At 37.0% G+C, this 25,202-nt stretch overlaps 2 protein-coding genes across 4 annotated transcripts; one reads left to right on the plus strand and one right to left on the minus strand.

Moving 5' to 3' along the window:
• Positions 1–11,158, plus strand: LOC116304271 (follistatin-related protein 1). 3 transcript variants are annotated; one of them, XM_031713981.2, is made up of 11 exons: positions 1–141; positions 348–507; positions 1,139–1,175; positions 3,642–3,851; positions 3,944–3,994; positions 7,240–7,442; positions 8,046–8,175; positions 8,345–8,365; positions 8,610–8,673; positions 9,162–9,208; positions 9,448–11,158. In XM_031713981.2, exons 2-11 carry the CDS (start codon positions 451–453, stop codon positions 9,606–9,608), a joined length of 981 nt encoding a protein of 326 aa, XP_031569841.2. In that variant the 5' UTR covers positions 1–141; positions 348–450; the 3' UTR covers positions 9,609–11,158. The 3 variants fall into 3 exon arrangements, with proteins under 3 accessions (XP_031569841.2, XP_031569840.2, XP_031569839.2); XM_031713980.2 differs by lacking the exon at positions 1–141 and adding an exon at positions 148–256; XM_031713979.2 differs by lacking the exon at positions 1–141 and having other exon boundaries at positions 150–507.
• Positions 9,649–25,180, minus strand: LOC116304270 (double-strand break repair protein MRE11). The gene is made up of 18 exons (XM_089033484.1): positions 24,789–25,180; positions 24,682–24,713; positions 23,396–23,496; positions 22,443–22,603; positions 21,074–21,161; positions 19,633–19,889; positions 18,976–19,167; positions 18,271–18,430; positions 17,792–17,872; positions 17,021–17,144; positions 16,229–16,344; positions 15,652–15,897; positions 15,189–15,303; positions 14,093–14,236; positions 13,831–13,868; positions 13,602–13,669; positions 12,676–12,736; positions 9,649–11,353 (listed from the first exon to the last, which is right to left on the minus strand). The coding sequence occupies exons 1-18, from the start codon at positions 24,803–24,805 to the stop codon at positions 11,291–11,293; spliced, it is 2,064 nt and encodes a 687-aa protein (XP_088889610.1). The 5' UTR covers positions 24,806–25,180; the 3' UTR covers positions 9,649–11,290.
• Between the last annotated feature and the right edge of the window lie 22 nt (positions 25,181–25,202).

Below are 25,202 nucleotides of genomic sequence, written 5' to 3' on the forward strand. Positions count from 1 at the left end.
AATGTGACCCTAATTGTCAAGAGGTGATCAACACACGAAAACCTAGCGGATAGGAGTATGACATTTAAGTAGGCCTGCCAAAAATCTGACACAAATTGCTTCACGAGAGCTATCAAGTTACTACTCTCTGCTTCGAATTAGGTAGGTATGGGAATCAAAAGGTTAGATTGACTTGGAGATTCACTTCGAGCTTTGTTTTCTTCTTAGAGACAAGGCTTTCAGATCTCGGCTTCTTTGCGAGTGTCAAGGGCCTTTGGTACTAAAACTGTTCGGCATTTGCTTGTTTTGAAATTTGGCCGAAGGTCTTTCTCGCTGATTGAGTAAAACAAAGTTTTCTGTCCATTCAGTCATCAGTCCAACACCACTAAGGTAACAGAAGAACAAGGAGAAGAGGAAGAAGACTCTTAATTGGTTCTGAATACCTTGTCCAGTAATCTCACAAGGTCTGAAATGCTTAGAATTATCATCTTGCTGTGTGCTGTTCTTCTTCCAGCGACTCTCTACGCGGTAAGAGCCCAACGAATACCACAACAATTCAATACAGATTCTTTTGTGTTAAAACATCAAAGAGAAGGTCTATCGACAGTTGTTAGAAGAGAATTCAATTTTTATGCTTTTGCTTTTAACTCCATCTAGGATTATTGAAAAAATAGACACTTTGCGGAATTATATGTACATGTCAGTCGCCGGAATACGTTTGTATATCGTTGCAAGGAAACTGAACTTGCTTGGACTCTGAGATCCCCTCATCTGAGTTCTCAGATAGACAACCTCTAGTGGTTTCGTATGTAAAACATCGAAGACAAAACAAACCATCGATAATAATGATACACAAGAAACATTGTCGAGGTTGTAAATCCTGTTTATCGAGAAGATTAAAGAAGCCAACTGAGTCGTCTTTAGACTAGAAAGCACATTCGCACATATACTTGTCAGGTGATGGACTATATGATTTGATAAATTAATTAAAAGCCAAAGTACTAAAGTATTAGAATGATTCAATCATGTCAACAGCTAGGTTAACAAATCCATCTCTGAATTTAAAAGATTCCATTCAAGTACTGTATTAATACCGAGATAAAGTTAATTAGATTGAAACTTCAGAACAAATGTACAATATTTTTGCATTCTTTTACAGAGAACTGTGAAGCCGAGCGAAGAAAAAGAAGATAATGGTAAGAGGCAACAGTTATCTATAAAAAGGGTTTATCCTTACAATTTTGAAGTTTTTCGAGACGGCGGTGGTCATGCGTAGCGTGTTTATTGAGACCCTAAAACTACATATATATACCATAATTGCCCCACTGCATGCATGCAAATGGATTGACTTGAACAAAATATTACAACAGGCACGCGAAAACCTCAGGCAAAGGTTTTCCTGAACTTTTCTTTCGTAGCGCCTTCAAACACTACTCAAATAATGAAGCTTTCACAGCAAAAGAACTACAAACTTAATTATTGATATATGTCAAGAGTGGCTGACATCCACCGGAAAACCTTCAACCATTTTCAGCCTGCGTGTAGACGAATAGCCCCACGAATGTTGGGATTACGCCTGGGTTGTCTAAATCCTTCTTGTGAACAATTGAGTTGATTTTATTAATTTTTTTTGATATGGAAACGACAGACAAGTTTTGATTATTTATATCTTTATTAGCTTTTCATTCCTGTTATTATTTGATGTCGACCGTGTATCTAGACGCAACGTAATAAGATATTCCATCACTCATCTGTTAAATTACCCTGGTCCCAGAGGCTCGACGATTTTTCTCCCAGCCACGTATATTTTGAGCAGGGAAGCGGTGAGCTAGTTGCGAAGCAGCGGCCGGGAGAAAAATCGTCGAGCCTCTGGGACTAGGGTATTATTAAATAAACGGCCAATGCAATGATTTTCATAATAATAGCAATCATTATTCAAATGCCTGCAGCCAGAAACGTCTTACCGTCTTTTTCCGTAAGTTCCACACATTTGTTCCCCAACTGGAAAATATCTTTTATTTCGTTTTATTAATTAATTTCTTATTTCGCTTCTATTGCGATCCACCTGATTTCACTCAGACAGGGAAGATAATGAGTAACACTGGCATCTGTTGTTGGTTTTCTGCCGTAGCTGAGTACTTGACTGATCTCTTGGGTCATTATTGAATTAGGTCTAGGAATTCTAGGCGCGCAAGCGGCATGGCCAATGCGAGCCTACGCTGCCATTTGGCATCAAATCAAGGATTTATTTCGAATATCACAAGGGGAGGTATGGCGTGTTCGCAGTCATTAATTCTTGCATCTGCGGACTATGGTTGTTAACTTTTATGCTCATTCAAGTTTAATATGTTTTTTCCTCAAATTTATCAATACATTAAATTTTCTGGTCGTGCTACTTTGCTGATTCTCTACTTTTGCGGTTCAAACACGCTCAGTCTGGTAACCAATTGGGGCATCGAAACGAGGTCGGATTTGCAAAATGACGAATGTATTGACATTGGTTTTCATCTTTTTCATTGATTGATTAGTGATGCTGCAAACGTTGATTCCAAGAAGCTAGAAGCCCTACATTTCAGATCAGATTGGATACATGGCCTGATAGTTTGTTATCGAAGTCAATAGATTTGCGAACGAATTATCCAGTTCATTTGATGACGACGGCGTCAAATTTTTATATTTATTTGTATTATTAATTTTATATTATGTATTTGGAGATCAAGATCGCCCCAAATACGTCATAATACAGCGAGAGCAACTGGAATTACAATCCAAGCCTGCTTTAATAGGAGTGATATTGCAGCCCAGTTGATATCAGTGTTAGGAACGTAGAGCGACAAATGCCTGAATTTAAATGACCTGTCCAGTCGACACATTCTCAGTTTGATGACGAACAGCCAAAAGGGTCGGTTTCGAAACGGTTCGTATGAAACTTAAATGAATTCAAATGAAACTCAAATGATCTCAAATCAACTGAAAAGTAACACAAATGGGACTCAAACGTATTCGAACAAACAATTACTAACTCTTCTAACTTAATTGACAACTACTCTGAAGATGAGAGACACGGAAAATCTTTCAAGACACCATTTAACGTATTTTTCATAGTCGAGGAGCCTCGGACTTGTATCTATAACAACAAGGATAAGTTTTTTATGCATAAAGGTTAAATACTGCATACTGAATCCCTCAAATATCCAATGGTCTGTCCCTTAGGATATTTGACTCTCATGCTCGAGATTCACATGGCTTCCCCCATCCTCAAGGTACTTGTGTACACCTAAATACTGATGACTTTTAATGCTTTGTTAAATCATTTTCATAGTTTGTATGACAACTCAACTCGATCATCGGAGATATTCCATATGCCACTCATTGCGCGATGCTGTTTTCATACTCGTACTAAATCTACTATCTATTATCAGTTGGACATCTTGATGGTAGCCCGAGTAAACGCACCAAAGTGCGTCTAGTTTTTAGATTCGTTCATCAACAAATACCCCTCCTTTTTTTCTTTTGCCTTAATAATGATAATAATTTTGTCTTCTTTCCCTTTTGATTGTCATCGAGCGCTCTCAGCCTTCTTTGAACAAGCAGAATTTACAACATGCACAGAATAAGAGGCCATTTATTCTAATCCTTAGTAAATATGTTTGTCACAACAGACCATTGCGCAAACGTCTTTTGTCACGCTGGTCAGGAGTGTATCATAGAGGAAGGTAACGCAACTTGTCAGTGTATCATCCGCTGTCCAGATCATAAGAAGACTGTGTGTGGTTCAGATGGCATAACATACCCCAGTCACTGTGAGCTGCACAGGACAGCATGTGTTCAAGGCAAGAAAATTGCTATCGAGAACAATGGACCATGTGCAGGTAACGACTCTAATGCTAACGTCTTAGATAATCAAATTCATTTTAAGAGTATGTTAGACAACTGGACTCAAATACAATACTCTGCGTTACAGATATCTACCCAACACAACCCCCGACCGGAAAGGTCCACAAGTCAAAACCAGGTACGTTAACCAGATTTCATTGCAAAAACGTACGCTGTAAAATTTATTTAAAAGCGCTTTTGATTGGCCTAAGTTACTTTATCCATTATGTATGCCGGGGGTGGAGGGCGGAGGGGGGAGCTCTTTTTAAACACTCTAAAATTTCATACTTCCCTGGAAAAAATATTAAATATTAATTTTAGCCGTTGAATCGACACTTAATTTTCAGACCCCCCCCCATTCCTAAATTTTCTCTGCCCCCACCCACACTCTGGCGTACATAATGAGTGCCTTGTTGATCACTTTTATCAAAGTCACAGGATATCTGCTGCTGCATTCTTATGAGGCGCGCCTTTCCTTGTCATCTCCTTGACCCGGCTTCAAAGTGTTTCCTGGCTTAGCCAGACTCATTAGAAATTTTGCCCAAGTTTTAATCGAAAGAGTGTCAAAAGGAGGTTATCTTGATAATACCATGAACGACAAATTACTCCCATATTTTAAGGTGAAATTCCACGTGTCATTTGTAATTTCACTGTTGCCATTGTGATGTAGTTTCTCCTCTTCCGAAACAAAATGGCTTTTAGCTGGTCGAGACGGGGAAGGCCAAAAAAAATAGCATCGATAGTTGTTGCTTATCTGGTGTGACAAGCAAAATGTTTAAGCGAGAAAATCCTGAAAAACTACGAGTCAGACTAGCTAGAGGAGGCTTTACGGCAGAAGCTAGATAGAGTGCAAACCGGCCATATATCCGTGACATACCACCAACTAGTTTTTTGATTGCACGTTACGTCATCGCGGCCATGTTGGTACCATTTAACAAAAGATTTCTCATCAGCCTCCATTGTTAACGCCACCACAATGGCCGCCATGTTTTTGTCTTTTGACTTTCTTGGAAATGCTTGCAACCATGAATTGATACAAAATGGCTCCAATGAAACAATTGTAAACAAAACAAATATATGTGTTTAGTGCTACTTAGTTTCTGTGCTATTTCACGGATATATGCTTTGCACTCTAATAACTTTATTTCATAAAAAGGTCAATGCTCTTTACAAGGACAAAAACGAGATACAGATAAGAAACGATATGAAATTCAATATAAAATTTGAAGTCACTAGAAAATAAATGTCTTCAAGACATTCACTTTCACCCTTTTATGATGAAAGTGAGAGCATTAGTCCATTGTTTTGGTGCGTAAATGGAAATGCCACCGTAATGCTTAGTTCTTGAACTCGTTCCTTGAAGTAATAATGGGATTAACAATATGTAGATGATGGCTAGTAAACACTAGCGTGGACTGCGTCGGTGTTTCTAATGAAACAGTTATCGTAGATTGATAAGTTTTACACCGTAGTGAAAATAGGAACTGACGTTTCGGACAGTGGATTCCACAGAATGCGTGGCTCTTCTTCAATGAATTCATGAGAAAGAAGTCACATTTTTAGTGAGGGAGAAAAACCGGAGAATCCGAAATAAACAACTCTTCAAGCACAGAAGAGAACCAACAAGAAACTCTACTTACATACGACACCGAGTGCAATGTTCGTTGATGTTCGATTGGCACTATGTTGTTGTGAAAGCGACTGGAATCGATGTACGATTTTGTTCGGGTTGTTTGTATGGTGCAAACTCATTTACATTGCTAAATTGCCTACGTGGCTGCCAAAAAAGGATACCTTTTCCCTTTCAACACATTACACCTCCCCCCCCCCCCCCCCCAAACCCCATAAGCCTTGCGAGTGAGCGTTGTGCAGTTAAGTACGTGTCAGACCACTCTTCCCAAGGGCTGACACAATGTTTACCAAGGGAGGTGGTGGGAAGATATTAAATTAATGAGCAAAGTAAAGAGGGGAAGAGTCTAGACTGCGATAGACTTGCTTCTTATCTTCGCTCGGCCAAATCAACTACAGTGGTCCGCCTTACGGCCATCCCGTTATTGCGGTCAGCTCTTTTGGTACCCGACGAAATGCCCATAAATTTACTGTAAAATGTACCCGCTAATATGGCCACCCGTTAATACGGCCAACGTCCACTTTTTTGTGGCCCGATTGACAAACTTCCATACTTTTTAACCGCGTATTGGGGCCAGGACAAATAGGTTACAGTTTAGATCTTAATGTAAATACTGTAAATAAGTTATTGCTGCAAAATCTGTGATTGTTTTAATCATTTGGTTAACATTCTACAGTAATGCTTTTTGTAGAATCAGAATCAACACAACAACTTCAAACAGAGAAACACGTACAGCGCGATGCGCTAAAGTATGTCCGCATTTATTTTATAGCGGTACAGTATTAAAACAAGCCATGCCGATAGCCTGTCTGGGGTGATATCCAGCCTCGAGTCAGTATGGCTTCAAAGGAAGCTTCATTCGTCTGTACAGAGCAAAGTCACTGCCTATTTTAAAAGTAGTTGTTACTGTACTCAGTTTTCTCTGTTCTACTGTTATATCTATAGTCCTGTACTACTGTATAATTTAAAGTTTTAAGTAACGATGCAGATAAGAACGATAGCACTCAACGGCATGGAATATAGAAAGGTGATAATTGTAGTATTGTTTAAACCAATCTAGCTATTGGTCGAAACACGAAAAATGGAGAAGAATATTTTTTGTGATATTTAACTACTGACAAACTCCCTTTTAGTGATAAATCTTCTGTGCTTCAATACGACAGAAATTCTATGTGGGGAAAATGACAAATTTGAGGCTTTTTCTTTCTATTGCTTTTGGATGTTGTGATTGGTTGAAAACCTCAATTTCATAAGTAAACGTCTTAAGAAGCGACTTTTAGTTCATATTTTTTCACAAACATCTCTCCATAGGTTGATACATCCCCAGTAGAAAATCTCAAAATTCTGATGTGGGGCAAGCGATATGCCGCAGAACAATAGAAAGCGCTATCGTTCTTATTAGGAGCATTACTTAAAGTACTACTAAAGTTGAGTTATAACTGAGCTCCAATAGCATCAGAAGTTTTAGAAACTTTATTTAAAAATACAATATGCATTATTGCACTTAATTTGTTTAGTAGTTTCGTACTGATTAATAAAACACGTTTTTAACATATTTTTGACAGCCCACTTAATACGGTCACCCCGTTAATACGGACACTTTTGAATGTCCCTTCGGTGACCGGATTAACGAGGTTCCACTGTAAAGCAAACGCCTAACAGTGACCAAGGCCGGAAATACAGGGACTGCTTGCAGTCTAGGAAAAGTCCGGATACTGAATGAATGTATGCATGTTTCTTTTCTATGACTGTAGTGGTTTGTTATGAGCACAACAGAGATGATTTACGCAACAGGCTTATAGTTTGGCTGAGGTTCCTTGATCAAGCTGTTGACGAATCAGCTGGGGATCATCACATCTTCAAAAAGTATTTTGATGCAATGGATGTGGACAAGAACGCTAAATTAAGCAGAAAGGAATTTGCACAACTCATCAAATTTAACAATACAGTTGGACAGGTAAGCAGACTAGGTAAAAATCATGACTTCTGATTGGTCAGTTAGGATGCAAATGCAAAGTTTCGTTCCAAAACCTGGTCTTTTCGTTTCGTTATGCATCCTCACTCCTAATGGGCCTTACGCGGCAGCAACGTTTATTCTAAGGAGAATAAACAAATTTGTTTAACCCATAAATTTATTCTCAAGCACTTGAATATTGCGAGGATATGGTAGCGTATTGTTCCAGTCGTCATGGTTGCCGCGTGAGTAAGCCCCATTCAAGCTAAAATCAAGAAAAAGAAACAACAAACAAAGACTAGTAATTTTCCTTCTTCCTTCGGTCAAGCACAGTTACGTATAGAGTGGTTTTAAAAAGCCGTGAAATAATTACTAGCGTATTTAGTAGCCTGCAAAGCAGGCATTCTTATGGGTTTCGGGAGAAACCGGGGTTTTGGGGGAACTTTGGAACGAGCGAGAACTGAAACCGAGCAAAAAGAAGCGAAGGGGGTCTTCTCACGGGCACAGTTGAAACAGGAACCCCAAAACCCCGGTATTAGAGAAATATTAGACTCCTTCCACTTGCAAGTCTAAACATGTTTACATTATACTTGGATTCACTCTTAGATGCCAGGTGCCGATAAATTTATCAATCCTGTTCTGCAAGGGCTTTGCGCAGATGCGTTGATCGCAGTCTCAGATGAAGATGCTGATTGGGAGCTTACATTCCATGAATTTATGAAGTGCTTAAATCCAGGTAACATCATTCTCATTTCCTTGCATTTCTGAACATGATAATAATAATTCTATGATTTGCCAGTCAAAACCTAGTCATTATAAATGCCAGGGAAAAGATTTGAAGGGAATATTATTTTTTCAGTTAGGAATATGCCGTTTGTACTAATAGTTGTTTAATGTCTCAACAGCTTTAAAGCCACCAAAAGAACGTAAGTAAGAATAAGCGAAGTAAAGCATTCATGAAGTTACCACACTGTCACTGCAAAACTCAGAACTTACACCAAGATCCAGTCCCAAGAGCTAAATTTCGGAGAATATAAAGAGCGTAGCATTGCAAGGCAAATACCTGGTAAAATAACTTCCCTCGTCAGAGTGCCTTGCCATAGTAACACACATTTCAACTCACAGAACGAGTGGATGTTCTTTTCTCAATTCTTAATCTTGTTTCTAAAGGTTGTGAGCTCGAGGGGGAATACTTTGATGACGGTGCAGAAATCCCAGCAGAATGTAATACTTGGTAAGACTTGTTAATACACCAAGAGAGCATAAATATAAGAGAGGGAAACGTCTTAATATCGCGCGCATCATGTTGGGCTATTTTTAGAAACCGGATGCAGTTCAAATTTCGCCTTACACTACCTCAGTGCGTCAACCAGCGCGCGAGTGCGCTCTTGCACTAGTTCACGCACGGGAGTAGGGTAAGGCGAAATTTGAACTGCGTTTGGTTCCTAAAAATAGCCCAACCGGGAATGTAAATGGCGTGCGCGATATTAAGAAGTTTCCCGCTCTGATTTATGCTCTCTTGAATACACTTAAATCGAGTCTCTCCCTTGATTAGAGGGTTTTTACTTCTGATCATCCGCTATTCTATTCTCTAAGAAAAATCCAGCGTCCTAAATTCTAATATTACATCTGTTAGTTAGACGTGCTCTGACTTGGATCAACTTGAAATTTTGTTCAGGGTTCAACAAACCGTGATTGACGTTGCTTCTTTTTTCTTAATAGTGTCTGTGCCTGTGGACATTGGGTTTGCACAGCCCTGAACTGCAACTGTAAGTAGATCATTCACCATCTTCAGTTTATTGTCTTATAGACTATAGCTTGTTATCGAACTTTGACGCATTTTCACAAAAGAATTTTTTACTGAACACCACATTCTGAGCGTTAACGGTGATGTACTTGCTGACTTGGCAGCAAACTACACCGAAAAATTCCCCTTGCAAAACAAAACAAATTCTTTCATTTCAATGTTTTGTGGCTTTTTAATATGGTTTATTTTTTCCTATTATAGCGGAAAAATCAGAGAGCGATAACGTCTTTGTCGTAAAAGGCGATAAAGCAAAGCAAAAGTTGAAAGAAGTCCATCGAAACGAAAAAGGAGATGAAGAAAAGGTTTTGATGCTTTACAAGCCAAAACAACAGAAGCAACGCTCAGAAAGAAAAGAGCAGTGAGATTAATACATGAACCCCAAATTATTATGAAAACAAAAGATGAAAGAATTACTTCATGTTCCTTTTCAGTTATAGGATTAGCTACTAATTAATGCAAGAATAACTCTTTTTAGTTTTGTGTACGTCCTTTGGACTGAAAGGCTACAAGCCATGTAATGCAACTAAAACAACTGCAGTGTACACGCCATATATCCGTGAAACGATTATTAACCATGAGGTTGTAAGTCAGATATAAAAATTCACGTAAAGGTATTTGCTTTTGCTCCTAACGTTCTGCTCCAGTAACATCCACTATAAAATAGCTGCAGCTAGAAAATAGACCTTTTTCTTAAGGTTGCGCGCGCATCCAAATTTAAGAAACTTGACAATCTCGTACCCAGAGCCTGCGTTTCTTCTGGCCTGCGTTGAAGAACAAGGGCTCTGGCATAATTCATTTTTTGAGACCAGGATTTCTTGGACTTCCGGTATAACAGCGCACGCGTTCAAAGACTTGCCAAAGATTAAAAATATTTTTTTCCCCGATTTTAAATTTGTACTATGACTTTTACTTTGATTATTTTGAACGTTTACATCTCACTTTCCGAAAATTGCGCATGCGCCAAAATATGGATTATGCCAGAGCCCAATCTCGTACCCAGAGCCCTTATTTCTTTCTGCGCATGCTCGACGAAATAATTGGCCTCTGGAAAACTCCAATATTTCCTGTGCTGTGATTGGTTCTCGAGAACAAAGGAAGATACCGGAAGTAAAAATTACAGTACTAGGGAAAACAAACAAGATGGCGTCTCGAATTAAGTACACCAAAAAAGCCTGTAGGGCCGGATTTTTCAAAGTTTTGCTGGTTTTGTAATGGAAATTGTATTGATGTCCATCCAATAGATATTTTCGGAGTTAATTTAACTGAAAACCATCTTCAAAACCTAATTTTCCAACCGCAAATTCACATGCTCGTTGAACATCGTCCGCCATTTTGAATTTACCTAGTTTGTCATAATGCGCATGTGCGAGAAACCCAGAATCTGGGTCTTCCGGTTTGGAGTTTTCCAGAGCCCAATTATTTCGTCGAGCATGCGCAGTAAGAAATAAGGGCTCTGGGTACGAGATTGGCCAGAGCCCTCGTTCTTCGCCGCAGGCCAGAAGAAACGCAGGCTCTGGGTACGAGATTGGAAACTTGACGGACCAACATACCAGAACAGGAGCTTTATAATGAGAATTATCATACATTTCTGAGATTTTTCGATAAGAATTCATAAAATCGGTTATTCTCCTTTTTAAATATAACTAAAACTGCATGGCTTCTCAATTTTACTACATTTACATTTTTCATTTTTTTGGCCTGCGAGATTAGATGCGCACGAAATCTTGACAAAACGGTCCATATATAATGTTTTGTTTTGTTTCAGGGATATATGACTTGCACTCTACCATGCGAGACCATTGACAAATAAATTATTAAAACACTAATGCCAGCTTGAATAAACATTCTGTATTTACAATCAATTAATGCTTAAAACTAAAATCTTCTTGCCTAATAAAAGTATTTTTCTGTTGTTTCCTTTTTCTACTCTTTATAAAACACGGACACATTTGATGTAAATAAGCAAAATATGAATATTTTTCGTCGAATGTTTACGGCATTTGTCACGTGGTAGTAATTGGTACTGGTGACATCAATGGGTTGGCTATCTTCGCACTTTCTTGTTGCGTGGCTCTAAACTGAACGGGTTATCAGAATCGTCACTCTCCTAACAAATATAATCGACAGAAAGTATATAGTAAAAAAAAACCTTCTAGTGGTTGTGATTTTGGATGATTATGTACGAGGATGATCCAAATATTCAATTTCACTATCACTCGTTTGTAAAAACAAAGTTTCTTTGTTTTTCATATTTTTGCTCTTTGTTCTTACGTAATTTATTTTTCACTGTACGGATATAACTTCGGACAGGGACATTGTGCGATATCCTTCCTGCACGTGACCTATTTGGACCAATGACAACGCCAAAAATTCATCGTTAGGATATAATAACAATGTGACCGGCAGACCGAATGGTCTACGAGACTTCTAGACCATGAGAGAGACAAGTTCGTTTAGACCAAACCTACTAATCGGTCAAATAAATGGATCACAAGATACAATTAAAAAAAATAAAATAAAACAAAAGTAGGTTGAAATCAGCAAGTTATTCGCAATTTTTTGGTTGTCAAAGCTGGGAATTTTTTCCAACAGGTGATATCACTGATAGACCATTAGTAACTCAACCAACCACAGATCAGGATTTGTGATATACCATTAGATTGAAGTCACTAAACCCGTGAACTAGATATAGACAGACCATAGACACTAGACATTAACAGACCATAATATTCTATTGTTTTCATTTGTGTCTATTTGACTATTGATTTTGACTTGTATTTTTTATTTCACGGGTTAAATGCCTTCGCACTATAAGGTTTAGACTAATTGGTATCATAACTCAACGATAAATGTTCTCGCGCTCTCATTGGTCCAAAGGGGTCTAGTGGTACATTTCGTCCAGTGAAAGAAATAGGAAAGGAAAAACCAACAAGCTATGCTATCAAACCAAAAAACAAACGAGTAAGGGTTGCGATATCCGTTCCAGTGAAGTCGTTTGGTTATGAAATATATAAATCCCTTTTTGGCTAATAGCGCAGCGCGCAGATTCTAAAAATAGCTTTAAGACTCAGACAAACTTTGTATTCCGTTTAACCGTGTCGAGAGTTACACGAACCGTTTTTTTTTTTCTTTTTTTCTTTTTTACCTTAAGTTAGAATAATAACTCATTTAAACAAAGATCTAAGGGGATCGGCTATGAAAATAATATGTTTGTCTGAGTTTCGCCTTTGTCCATGTCTTATGACGTCTTCTGCGCGCTGCACTATTGGGTATTGACAGATCATCATTACCATTTCCAACACTGTTTTGCCTCCGTCGTGAGTGATACATACTGGTTTACTCGTACACTGTAGTATGCATCAGTAGTAGCATTTTTTGGAGGTTTGGAGTATCATTTATTACAATTTCCATGATAAATTATTGATTTACCTCGTATTCTATGGTTTTCTTTTTAAAACTCGAGTGAGATGGAGTTGAAGGACCTTTTATTCTGCAAAAATCGTGAAAATTTCATTTTTTCAATGCATCCACTTTATTCATCCTTCCCATCCATTCTTCCCGTCCCATCCAGCCATTCTCTCCTTTTTTCTTACGTTCTATCAATACTTCCATCCATCCAACCATTCAATCAATCGATCAAACACTGGAAAACTGTACCCCTAAATTTTAAAATGACGTTAGTTGGTATTGAACTTATTACACTTTCGTTTCTTCAACCAGTCATGATGATTCAGTATGGCCTCGTAGTAGTATGTATGTGAGTGCGCGCAGCTTTTGTTTGTTAATAGAATTTTTTTCGTTGAGCCATTTGTACCCTGGACATGTGTAATGCGCCTGAAAGTTGGGTAAAACTCATTATTTGTTGAAGAAACAAACGTCTTTAATAACTATATGCCAACATGTATTCTAACAGAGCGCAAAGTTCAACTAAGAGTCCAACTTGTTGTAGAAAAGGAAGTATTACTGTTAGGTTTTCTTATTGTTTAGGCCCGTATGCAGTAATTGCCAATTGCTGTTACAGCGGATACCCTAGCAAATTGATTTCTTTCTGTCTTCGTTATTTTGAATGTTACTTGCGCATACTCTTTTTATGTATCCTGGCGAAACTATACTCAGAAAATAAATTCCATTCAATCTTCCATCCATCCTTTTCTACCTCCTAACCATTCATTCAGTGCTCCATCCACCCACCCATACATTCGTACATCCCTTTATCCATTCATTCTGTTTGTCCATCCACTTGTAACCAAACTACACAAGACTTCTTTATTGCGATGCAAAATGTGTTATATTCTCGATCCACCCGAGAGTCGTAAACGGATCAAAACTAAACCACTCATGCAGACATTACTCACTGTGTGCTGGTTCTGTGCGATGAAAGTGGTGCATTAAACTCCTCATCATCATCTGAGCTGCTTATCATCTGAAAACATCAGGAACATATCAAGTTAGATTTATTTCATAGCATAGGACATTCTCTAATTGGCTTCCCGTTCTTGCCATTTTTATTCAAACGCAGCTGCTCATAGTTACACTGACGACAAAATAAATGATACAGATTCACTGCCTGTTATAGCTACTTACCGTTGCATCTGCTTTGGTCTTCCCTGATCCAAAAAAAGCTAAGGCAATAACGATAGATAAAACAAAAAATATTTTTTTCAATTAAGAGCCTATTTTGCGTATCACTAAAGAACTCAGTAAGCTGAATGTTAGAGAGTTGGAACTACAATATTTCTATTTATTTTCGCGAATGATTAAGAAAAACCACAAAAAACATAAGAATAAACGATATCTTAAACCAGTACATATGTAGCATAAATAGGATGAAGACATTCAAACTCACAGTCTGTTATAAGGGCCGTCTTTTTTCCTCTTCCTCCTTGTGAGCTTCTACCCCTGCCACGCCCTTCTCCTCTTCCCCTTGCAACCCCTCTACTTCCCCGCCCTCGCTGACTGGTAGCACCTTGACCCTTTCCTCTTCCTCTGCCTGTTTAAAAGAATATACAAGTTCATGAGTTTCAAGTAAAATGGTAAAAGCAGCAATGATAACGTCTGAATACAATTGTGCACGTATGGTGGTCATGGAGTTGCAAACCCTTATATCAAATTAGCTTTCTTATGTTTAAGTCGCCATTAATGACATAGCTGACATCGACCATTTGAAACATAATGCATGGCAACGTGCCCAAAAGAGCATCAATTTCTTTGATATTTCATTTATTTAACATTACGTACTTCCTCAGCTTAGTAAACACAAATATACCTGGACCGTAACCAGTAGAGACTAATACTTTTTCACTAATAGAACTTTATGCCTTGGGGGTAAAGTTCTCCCATTTCAGACTACACGTCATTCCCTAGGAGTATAATTCCTTTACAGTTTGACGGCCGTACATGAAGACACATTAATTACGGATACAACTCCTACAAAGAATCTTATTATCATGGGAATAACACGTGGTCTGAAATGGGAAAACATTATGCCCAAGCCCAAAAGGTCTATTACAACTGTATGGAAACTTACTATTGTTTGCCTCTTTTACTGGTTGCTTTAGGCTGCGTTCATTAAGTATGGCAGAGGGGGGGGGCAAGTGAAATTTAGGGGGGAGTGGAAAAATTTTTACCAGTAAAATGGGGGAGATTCGAAATAATTTTTCTGAGAATTGGGGGGAATGCAAAATTTGTAGAAGAAGCTACGAGAGATTGCCCATGGGGAGGGGGGGTAGTTATTTTTTGGGGGACTCAAGTGGGGGGGGGGGGGGGGGGGTCTTAAGAATTTTTTTGTCTTTTAAAGGTTTCACCTGCTCCCCCCCTCTACCATACATTATGAACACAGGCTTATCTTGGGCAACTAAACTGTCATTGTCACTTAACTCATTATAAACTCTTCTCATCCTATGCTAAATCAAACAAAAGTACTAAACATCTACCCATTTTACCTCTTTTACTGGTTACTGTATCTTGGGCAACTAAACTGTCATTGTCACTTAAATCACCATCACTTAAAACATCATTATTTCTATTAATGGATTTACTTGAGCTTTTATTCAACACCTGAAACACAAGTAAATTACTTTTAATAATAATTAATCATAAATGAATTGATCCGAGATAAATTTGCTCACCAATGACCCCGCCTTGCTGTCTTTTTTTTTTATGATCAGGAAATTTAGGGATCATGGATTTGGCTGGACAGGGTAGCTTGTTGTGTATCACATTTAAACATGTTATCATATGTTATTTGATTGTAATATTATGTTATACCTTGAATATAGACAATATGATACACCAAAACAACCATACTTATGTAACAAACCAGCCTAAATACAGTGTAACTAAACTGTCATGTAACGAAAAGACAGAAACGACCCCATAATGTTTGAATAACTGTTCATGCCATACCTCTCTGACCTCTTTTTCCTCTTCTTCATTCTTCTGTTCTTCCCTCTGCCTTCTTAACACAACAAACCTCCTTGCTTCAGTCTCTATTTCATCTCCTCTAACATTGTTTCTTTGTTTTAAGTGTCTCTGGGCCACATCCAGCTGCCAGTTAACCAGAGTTTGAATGGCATCATTTTCTTCTTTGTCTATGAACTCACGTAGAGCTTGAGCCATTTTGTTCTCAGACAGAATTGAGAGTCCTAGTGCCTGTTGAGAGCAATATTGTAGATGAAAAGAATGAATTGACAGTCACTCAGATAAAGTTTGGGGTCTTCCATATGCACATAATCAAGAACTGACTGGCATTTCCATTAGTCATCCACACTGTAAATAGCCTAGCCAATGACTGATTTTTTAAAGCAAAGGGATCACAATATATTGGTTCTGAAGATGTCTAAACTATTGACATTAGAATTTGCAAGTCAAGCACGTATATTTTTAAGTATGCCTCTGAAATAGTCAATACAAACATTTTGGTCAATGACCAAGGGTCACAGAAAGCTTGTAGAGTTTATCCACAACTATTGTATTTACTCACATTATCATTAGACGTCAAGTACTCCTTAATCAAGTCTTCTATTTTTATATTATCTAGTGCTTCTGGGCGAAGGTGCAACATTCTTTCCTCTACATCTGGTCTGATAGCACTATTATCTAACAAAATGAATTTTCAATCAGTAACTAGTTGATGAAAATACACATTCACATGATTTGTTCTCAAAAAAACTATTTCCTGATTTTAAAAGTTTTGGAGCTTAAAATGTCTTGAGTTTAAAATTGGCTTGAATTGCCTCAGATTCAAGAAGTTCTTTTAGAAGAGGGTGCATTATTCATGATTAGGAAATCCCCAAACTCAAGCACCAATAACACAGTAGATATTGGGTCAGCTGGGGGGGGGGGATGCACACCCACTACACCCCCTCCCCTAGTATTTTCACTATGAGTCAGAGTGTTAATACATTATTGTCTAAAGCCTTTGCTCAATCAGTGTTAACCTAATGTGTTGATGTGGTCAAGGTAAGCATTATTACACTGTACACAGATAAATGAAAGTTGAAAGACCTATGAACATTCTGCTTTACTATATTAGGTCAATACTAATTAATTCAAACATACTTAGCCAGATTTTCTCCTATTCAGTGAAATATAATTCACTAAAAGTCTTTTTAAAAGCCAGTATGTTTATTAGAAAAACTTTGTTTATTTAGAGCGGCCAAAAGTGCTCAACAATGAGCAAATGACCTATTATTGGTAAATGTAAATGTGAATATGTTGTGAATCCTACACCTTTATGTACAGTAAAGGTATAAAAGGTTCAAAGTTTATCTACCTTTTCTTTTGACTTCCTTTTTTCTATGAAATAATAAAATGTCTTTTGGGTTGGCTACTCTGTCCACAAACTGTTGTCCAAATCGTTGTGTGCTGAATGAGCTGAAGCCACCACTGTACTCAACCTGTTATTAGCAAAATTAATAATAGTAAAAATGTTAAGGGAAAAAGGAGGAGAAAATGAATGGAATAGAAAATTGGATGGGAATAGTAAAAAAAGCCAGAAAAGAAAGCAAAAACAGAAAAATGGGTACTAAAGAGAAACAAAGTGAGAGTGGGAATGGGATGAAAGGCAAGAAAAACAAGAAAATCATAGAAAAGAAAGAAAAAAGGAAGAATAGCAGTTTATACATCCACCAGTGCAGTGGGGTGGGGATGGGAGCCAAAACAAATGAGCAGCACTCATGATTATAATTTGGTTGCTGGATCTGCAATGTTGACCTCATGTGTTGGTCCCATGTAACTTCTGGGGCACCTTGCAGAGCTTAGGGCTCCCCATACGTGTAAGTAAGAAGTATTGTGCCAGAAGTATTGTGCCAACTTAACACAAGCAATGCAGCACGCAACAAGTAGTCTGAACTCAGCCCCATAGGATGCTCCATCACTGACAGCCCTGCATAGCATGGGACACCACACATGCTTTGAGAGACCAATGACTGGCAAGCCTCAGGTTTAACTATGCCTAAAATACATTTAACCACACTTAAGTGCTTTCATTATTGGGACCTTCTCTATCAAAAAGTTTACTTGGAATAAAAAGGAAAAAACTTACTCTCAACCGTACAAGAGGTTTGTTAGGCTGTCGTCTGTTCCCTGTATGTTCTTCCTCAGCTCTAGATATTAACTGTTCCACCTTCAATTTACAATGGAACAATATTGAAACAATATAATTTACATTGCCACCATTTTTTTCGTTGCTATAAAAGCCAAGCTATCTAATGAACCTGCTTAGCTGGTACACTTAGTGCTAGGGTTAACGTCCCTGCTTGTAAAGAGGCCCCAAACCATTTTTGATGAGAGAATCGGGGGTATAACTTTTTAAATATTTTTCCTTAATTTTTCATCCACAATTAAAAAAGCTGGTTTTAAACAATTATCGGCAGAAATTAAATTTGCATTATACATAAAAAATGACAACTTTATAATTCATTATTCAAAGACTTAAGAACCCTGTTGGTAAATTTGGCAGGAAGCAGACATGGTATGCTTTCTTTATTATTCAAACATAAGATTTAGAGGAAACGATAGTACCTTATCTGTGAGGAAAGGCATGACTTTCTGCTCCTCTGTAGGATCTAAATTTGTCTCACTAAGAACTATATCCTCCATGTAGAATGGCCGGACAGTTTTGAGAGGTACTTTGGTTATCTGAAATGCTTTGTCAGCTTTGATCTCCAGGATCCCTACATGCCTGATCAGATAACGATTGAATATTTTCAATCACAGTGATCTGTCAGGACATCATTCAATTAATCATGAACTTTTTAAACATATAACTGTCATCAATCATTTTAATCAGTTTGTTAATCAATAAGGAACTGTATCCAGTCTTTATTACTAACACTATATCAATACGATAATGATATGTTTACAACAGTCAATTACTGAGTGCAACTATACCAACCAAGGCCACTCAAACAAATTAGCCAATCACAATTATTGAGTATTTAAACAATAGAATCTGCACAAATTTCTACATTTTTCCTTTAAAAAGAATATTTTTTACTTTATATTTGTGTATCAGAAATTTTACTTTATATATGTATGATCAGAAATGAAGAAGAACCAACTCAAACTCCAGAATGTTATTCAGCGTCATAACTTTAAAATTGTTTGGTTGGCCTAGCTTGGTTAATGAAGTCACACTGTAACCAGTAAAATCGTGAAATTCTTAATTCTGTTGCATGATAAAAATGATGCCTATAGTTCTGACTCTGTTTACTCTCATATACCTACTTTTGTTTTGATTCTCCATGAGAAAGTGAAGTGGCAACAGAAGAACCTGGCTGTGTAATGTAAAATGGCAAATTGGGATCCTCAGCATGGACTGGCTCAATAAGACATTCATGCTCATGGCCCCAGAAGATCAAATCCAAGAAAGGGTCCAAGAATTTCTCTGGTATATAGTTAGTTGGGCCATGCTTAGCTCTAACATTAGAAGAAGAAAAAAATCATTGATAGAACATATACTTTCTTACTCTCTAAACAGTGATATTATACTGTATTTCCTCTATGATTTAAGCCCCCAGCTATTAATAAGCCCCCAAAGTCTGCAAGACTTGAAAATATTTCAAATCCAGTAGTTCCTGAACAGATTTTCAGTTGGCAAGGTAGTGCTTGCTGGGGTTTCAAGTTTTGTCACCTGAGGAAAATCTGCACTGCTGGCTACCTCAAGAATACTTTATAAGTATTAGAACCATAGTTCTATTATTAGTAACAGCTGATGCTAATCTAAATTGTACAATCTATAAAAAATCAATGAACCAAAAGAATTCATAGTTTCTGCTTTCATTTTTGTATATTTTGCACACAAATCAGAGCTGACAGAACTCAAAGCTAAGGTGTTAATTTAACTAAAATGTTTGTTAAACAAAAACGTATATCACTTCATGCCTGTTTTGATGTAAAACAAGTAAATTAAACCAAGAATCCTGATCTTCCTTTGGTCGCAGCATTTTCACTTTCTGGTTAAGGAATGTTCTGTGTAGTCTCTCATCTCTAACAGACCCCAGCCCATACACTGCTAACTTTGATGGGCCCTTTTGAAGAAGAATAGGAGATACAGTGATGTCATCTACAGAAGACGGCCTTCCAAAATAGTTGACCAATCCACAAACACTAAGCAGGTCTAATGCACATAGGTTACCATCCTATAAAATAGATTATCAAATCAATCAATCTAGCTATCTATCTAGTATAAATATGCTGAATGATGGTAGGTAATTGTCTGTTAAAAAATTGGCCCAGATTTACAGTAGGTTGTTAGTAGTAAGGTGTTAGCAGAAAAGTGGCAGCTGCCTTTAAAGGAAGGCTGTTTACAGTAGGATGTTGACAGAATAATGGTATCTTTTGGTGGGTAGACAGTACCTAGGCATCCCAGCCACTTTTTAGACAAATTTGATAGGAAATATAGGCTGTTTAAGTTCTAAATATAGGAAAATATAGAATTTTTTCCCAAAAATATATGCACTTTATAGGAGCTAAGATAGCTTTTCAGTGGCGTAACCAGGGATCGGGAGGGTGCACAGGCAATGATGTGCAGAACTAAAAAGCCATAGAAAAAACAGAACCCAAAAAAAAAATTTTATTTCCTTTGCCAAATATGCTAAACAGTGTAAAATATAAATTAATCACTCAGCAGTTGTCCTATTTATTGAAAATATAGGTTTTCTTTAAATATAGGCTCTTTATAGGATCCTATACAAATTATAGGAAATATAGGATTATAGGAGGTCTGGGATGCCTGCAGTACATGCCATCTGAATGGTCAATCGATCATCATTAATTTTCATTGATTGCGGTCACTTTTGTTAACCTTGATCAATCAATCAGCTATTTTCGTTGCTAGAGCTGTAGTAGAGAGGGTGATATTTCTACTCTCATTTTCTTTTACTCTTCTTCTGCATTTTGGACATTTCTATCCTATAATCATTCTCCATTATGCTTTACAATGATAATAATAATAATAATAATAACAAATATAATAATAATAATGATAATAATAATGGATGGGTAACTGCACAAAGAAAGATGAAGAGAAGACGCGAAAGTACACAGCGCTTAGGTGGGAGTTAAAGCAACAGTTTAAAGGATATAATATTGGACAGTACAACATAATAATAGATGCACTGGGTGGATTTTCTACTAACATAACATTTTCAAATACATCTAACAGACATAAATAATATATGTAACTTTAAGCTATGGGGAATCAAGTTACTGGGTTAAACTAAATATCAAGAAATGGTTGCCTGCCATTGGCCATTAGGCAGGTGTTGGTAGGTTAACCATAGAATATTGGTAGGTTTATGGTATGCTGTTGATTACAACCTACCCCTGCTGGATCATCATGGTTACCATGTATAGAGAATACTGGCATGGATATATTGAGGTTAGGATCTTCATAATTAACAACAGGAAACCTAACAAAACACAATTAATGTCAAATCAACTTAATTTTCGACTTAAATTATGAAAACTGTTTCAAAATGAGGCTGAGGCACATAAGGACTTGTTCCAACAAAAAATAAATATCCAATGTAATAAAATAACCATCAGAAGCTTCCCACACTCTTGGAAATTGAAGTCTGTTGCTACAAGGTAGACAGATGCTTATAATTCAAATATATTTTCTGGGGTGAAAAAATACAATAGCTTTAGAATATTGGTCATAACAGTCATAAGAATGATTGTCTCTAAAATAATAGCAGAGAAATCAGTCTTCAATTATGTCATTGACTTGTCTGACTTTATGACCAATCAAGCAAAACAGAGCTTAAAAGAAAGACCGTTTACTCAAGGTGGTGTGCACATCCAAACATTACTGTCAATGCAATTTCAAACAAGTATTTCATTAACACATTTTGCAAAAACCAAAACATTTATATATACACCTACTTGCAAGATGGTTGTCATACAAGAATAGAACTTTGTAATTTAGTAAATTAGTGATTTAGTTAATTTACCGATTAGGAATAAATATCACTGACGTCAGACTAACTACTAACATATCAGAAACACCAGGCAGCACTATAATTCGTAGGTTTAGTTACGTTATTTTTCCCAGTCTAATTCTTTTAGCATTGTTATTATATCAACCTATTTATTTACTGCATGATAGCCACAATGTTACACGAGCAGAAACGTACTAAAACAAATACTGATCTTATTTTTTATTTATTCATTTTCGTTTAAACTTTGAAATTACATCTTCATCTCACAGGGAAAAAACCCAGATTCCCAAATTGGGAATTTGTTGGGAATTTCCTTGAATTCCCAACGAATTCCCATCAATTTCCAGAGAGAACAAAATTGGGAACGTGGCACTGATTCCCAATGTTAGTTTGTTGGGAATTTTGTTTTTCTATTGGGTATTAGAAGGAAATTCCCAACAATAAATCCCAACTTTGTTGTTCGAATTGGGAATTCAAGGAAATTGCCAACAATTCCCAATTTGGGAATCCAGTTTTTTTTCCTGTGTCTGCATGCCGGTTACATCATGTCGTCCAAAATTATCTTTTTCTAACTGATGATTTCGAGTCTGACATCAGTGATAATTTATTCCTAATCGGTAAATTTACTAAATTACGAATGTTCTATTCTGGTATGACAACCTTCTTGCAAGTAGGTGTATATATTTTAGTAAAATAAAATGTTCCAAAATGTACTGATTTTTATGACAACCACAAGTGATACATACATACCTATTGTTTGAGAAGTTAACAGATTGATCACTCAGGAATTCCACTTGACATGGATTGTTACCCATGCAGTACTTCCTGAGTAGTGCCATACAAGCATGTAAGGTTTTCCTTGATGGCTTGTTCTCATGGAATAGGTCTCCACCAAGAAGAACAAAATCAACCTTTACAATCAATCAATTAATATAATCAATATTGGATAAATATAAAATAGAAGTAAACAAATTATAAATTTTCAAGCAAAAAAAAATGGTCAGAGATAGAAAATACTGCCCACTCCAATACAGCCACTCACAAAGCATTAAGCCATGGACACATGGTGCAACATTGTGCGCAATGTTCCATGCAATTGATGTTGCGAGCCATGACACACAATGCAATTAGTTGCACGCAATAGAAAACATCCTACTCCAGCAACATTGCCCTGCAAGGTTGCGCGCAATGTTGCACCGTTTGTCTGTGCCTTTATTCCACTTAGGATATTGGATTAGAAAAAATATATATATTATTTAACATTATCTAATATGTTACCCTATAAAGTTGGTTGCTTTATGTTTGTTTAGATGAATGAAAAACTAAATGGATGAATTAATGGCTATTTATAGGTAATAGGACTACATGCTGTCCAATTTGGAAATAATTGTATGAAAAAAATTCCGAGGACTGACAAAATTGGAAGAGGCCAATAGAGGCCGAGGAATTTTTTGAATTCAATCATTTCAAAATTGGACAGACATGTAGTCCTATTGCAGATTAATTATATCATTCCAAACTATACTAGACTGATTCCATAAGTCATAGTTTTCCCAAGAAAAATGCGAATGGAAACAACCAAATTCATCTTTGATTTGGACAGGAAATAGAATTTGAAAATAACATAATAGTTTATTATATGGGATTACAGAGTGATGATACTATTAAATAAATAAGCATTGACATTCTAAAAAATTCCATACTTTGTAATTTTTGCCTATTTCTAAAATCTCTTCAAAAGTAACCAATGAATCATTTCCTCTTATTTGGTCTTTCTCGGCATAACCAAGATGGATATCAGTAGCTGAAAAATAAAATAAGAAAAATGTACACATTACGGTCTATAAGTTACAACAATAAACAAGTTATCTTCAGCAACCCTTTGCCTGTTTTACTAAAAAAGAACAATTTTAGTACAAGCCAGGAACCTGTAACTTTTGTTGTCTGCTTCAGTTATAAAAAAATGCTAGAGTTATTAGCATCGAGAAAGAATTAAGCTGTTAAACATGGATCACAAACTGCCGAAATTGTCAGTGTAAAGTTTGTAAAGTTAAAGTTTGCAAAGTTAAAGCTTGTATAGTTTAAAGTTTGATTGCAGGTTAAACAACCCAGAAATGAAAGCAATGAACAGGCAGGTTGCTAGTCGACGTAGCTAGTCGATGTAGATGACGACCATGTTATTGACATTATTTAATTGAATTCCACTTTGAGATTCTTGTTTCATGAAAAATGGTTATGTTGAACATTATATTGATTATATTACTATTGACATATTATTATTATTATTATTATTATGTTATTATGATGACACTGATGATGACAGATGACTGATGATGATGACTGATGATGATGACAAATTGCCATCATCAAAAATCAACTCACACCACCATTCCTTAGGCTGTGTTGATAATGTATGGCAAAGGGGGAAGGGGGTTGGGGGCAGGTGAAAATTTGAAATGTCCAGCATAATTCTTAACACCCCCCTTAGAGTCATGCCAAAAAATATGATCCCCCCTAAGCAAGGCTTGAAGTTTCTTCCAAAAATTGTGCATCCCCCCTTTTTCCTCCCAACATTTTCCCCGATCCCATTATGAATGTAGCCTTAAATGAAATTTCGTCTGCAAACATTAATTAACAAACTTTGACAAAATCCCATTCCAAATATAAACTGGTAAAACCAGGCCTGGAGCAAGGGGAGGTACTGGTACTATACTTTTCTGATATAAAAATGTGCAATGAAAAACCTCAGTTGTACCCATTGCCACGGCCAGGTAATAAGGGACCTGGGCCCTCCAGTTTTTGCCTCATAGTCAAAAAAAACACAAATTGACATTATGTGATAGACATTCTCCCCCACCCATCCTCCCCCCTCCAGATATCCAGGCCTTGCTAATGGTCTGAAAAAATCTCTTCTGTAGCTCATGCTAATTTGTAATCAGCTTGAAACAAGAGAGTGCCCGGGGAAACAAAACTACGCTATATGACTCACCAATCAACACTTTGAACAAATCTGCTGGATTTCTGTTGAGTAAATAGGTATCAGAAGTCAGCATAAATTTACTAGATACATTGTTTGAATGGCCAACTTCTACTTACATGGTATCGTCAGCCATGTCTTCCAAATCTTCCCGCGCATTCAACGGGGTAAGCTGGGTACCGTCAGCTGGTTAAGTTAACCAATCAAATACCAGTTTCTAAAAGCCGTAAATTTTGCCATACCTTCTCTCTACCTTAAAACTAGGAATATATATCACACAAAAAGGCTAATAAAAAAAATTATCTCAAATAATATGAAACATCCAGGACTGTCATCAAAAGAACTGTTGCAGACTTGCAGAGACAACTGAAATACATACTGTTTGTCTTGCCGAAATATAGCGAAGTAAAGCGAAAATATATCGATTAGACACGAAAGGCGTCGGCCATTTTACGAATATTTCGTCACGGTTGCCATTGGCTAACAATTGAACAAACTTTGCTGGGGGTCCCGATGGGTTCCCGGTGCCACAT

This window comes from Actinia tenebrosa, unplaced genomic scaffold (assembly GCF_029948245.1).
Source record: "Actinia tenebrosa isolate PJP-AT-01 unplaced genomic scaffold, QUT_ActTen_1.0 PGA_scaffold2__45_contigs__length_23673736, whole genome shotgun sequence".
Lineage (NCBI taxonomy): Eukaryota > Metazoa > Cnidaria > Anthozoa > Actiniaria > Actiniidae > Actinia > Actinia tenebrosa.

Bases quoted from the DNA above. Each gene is read 5' to 3' on its own strand.
- LOC116304271 (XM_031713981.2), top strand. From the start codon at position 451: ATGCTTAGAATTATCATCTTGCTGTGTGCTGTTCTTCTTCCAGCGACT. The intron at 3,852-3,943 runs GTAACGACTCTA...TCTGCGTTACAG, and splicing joins GAACAATGGACCATGTGCAG to ATATCTACCCAACACAACCC. The intron at 3,995-7,239 runs GTACGTTAACCA...CTATGACTGTAG, and splicing joins GGTCCACAAGTCAAAACCAG to TGGTTTGTTATGAGCACAAC.
- LOC116304270 (XM_089033484.1), bottom strand. The intron at 22,604-23,395 runs GTATGGAATTTT...TTGATTGTAAAG, and splicing joins AAATAGGCAAAAATTACAAA to GTTGATTTTGTTCTTCTTGG. The intron at 14,237-15,188 runs GTAAAATGGGTA...TCTTTTAAACAG, and splicing joins TACAGTAACCAGTAAAAGAG to GCAGAGGAAGAGGAAAGGGT.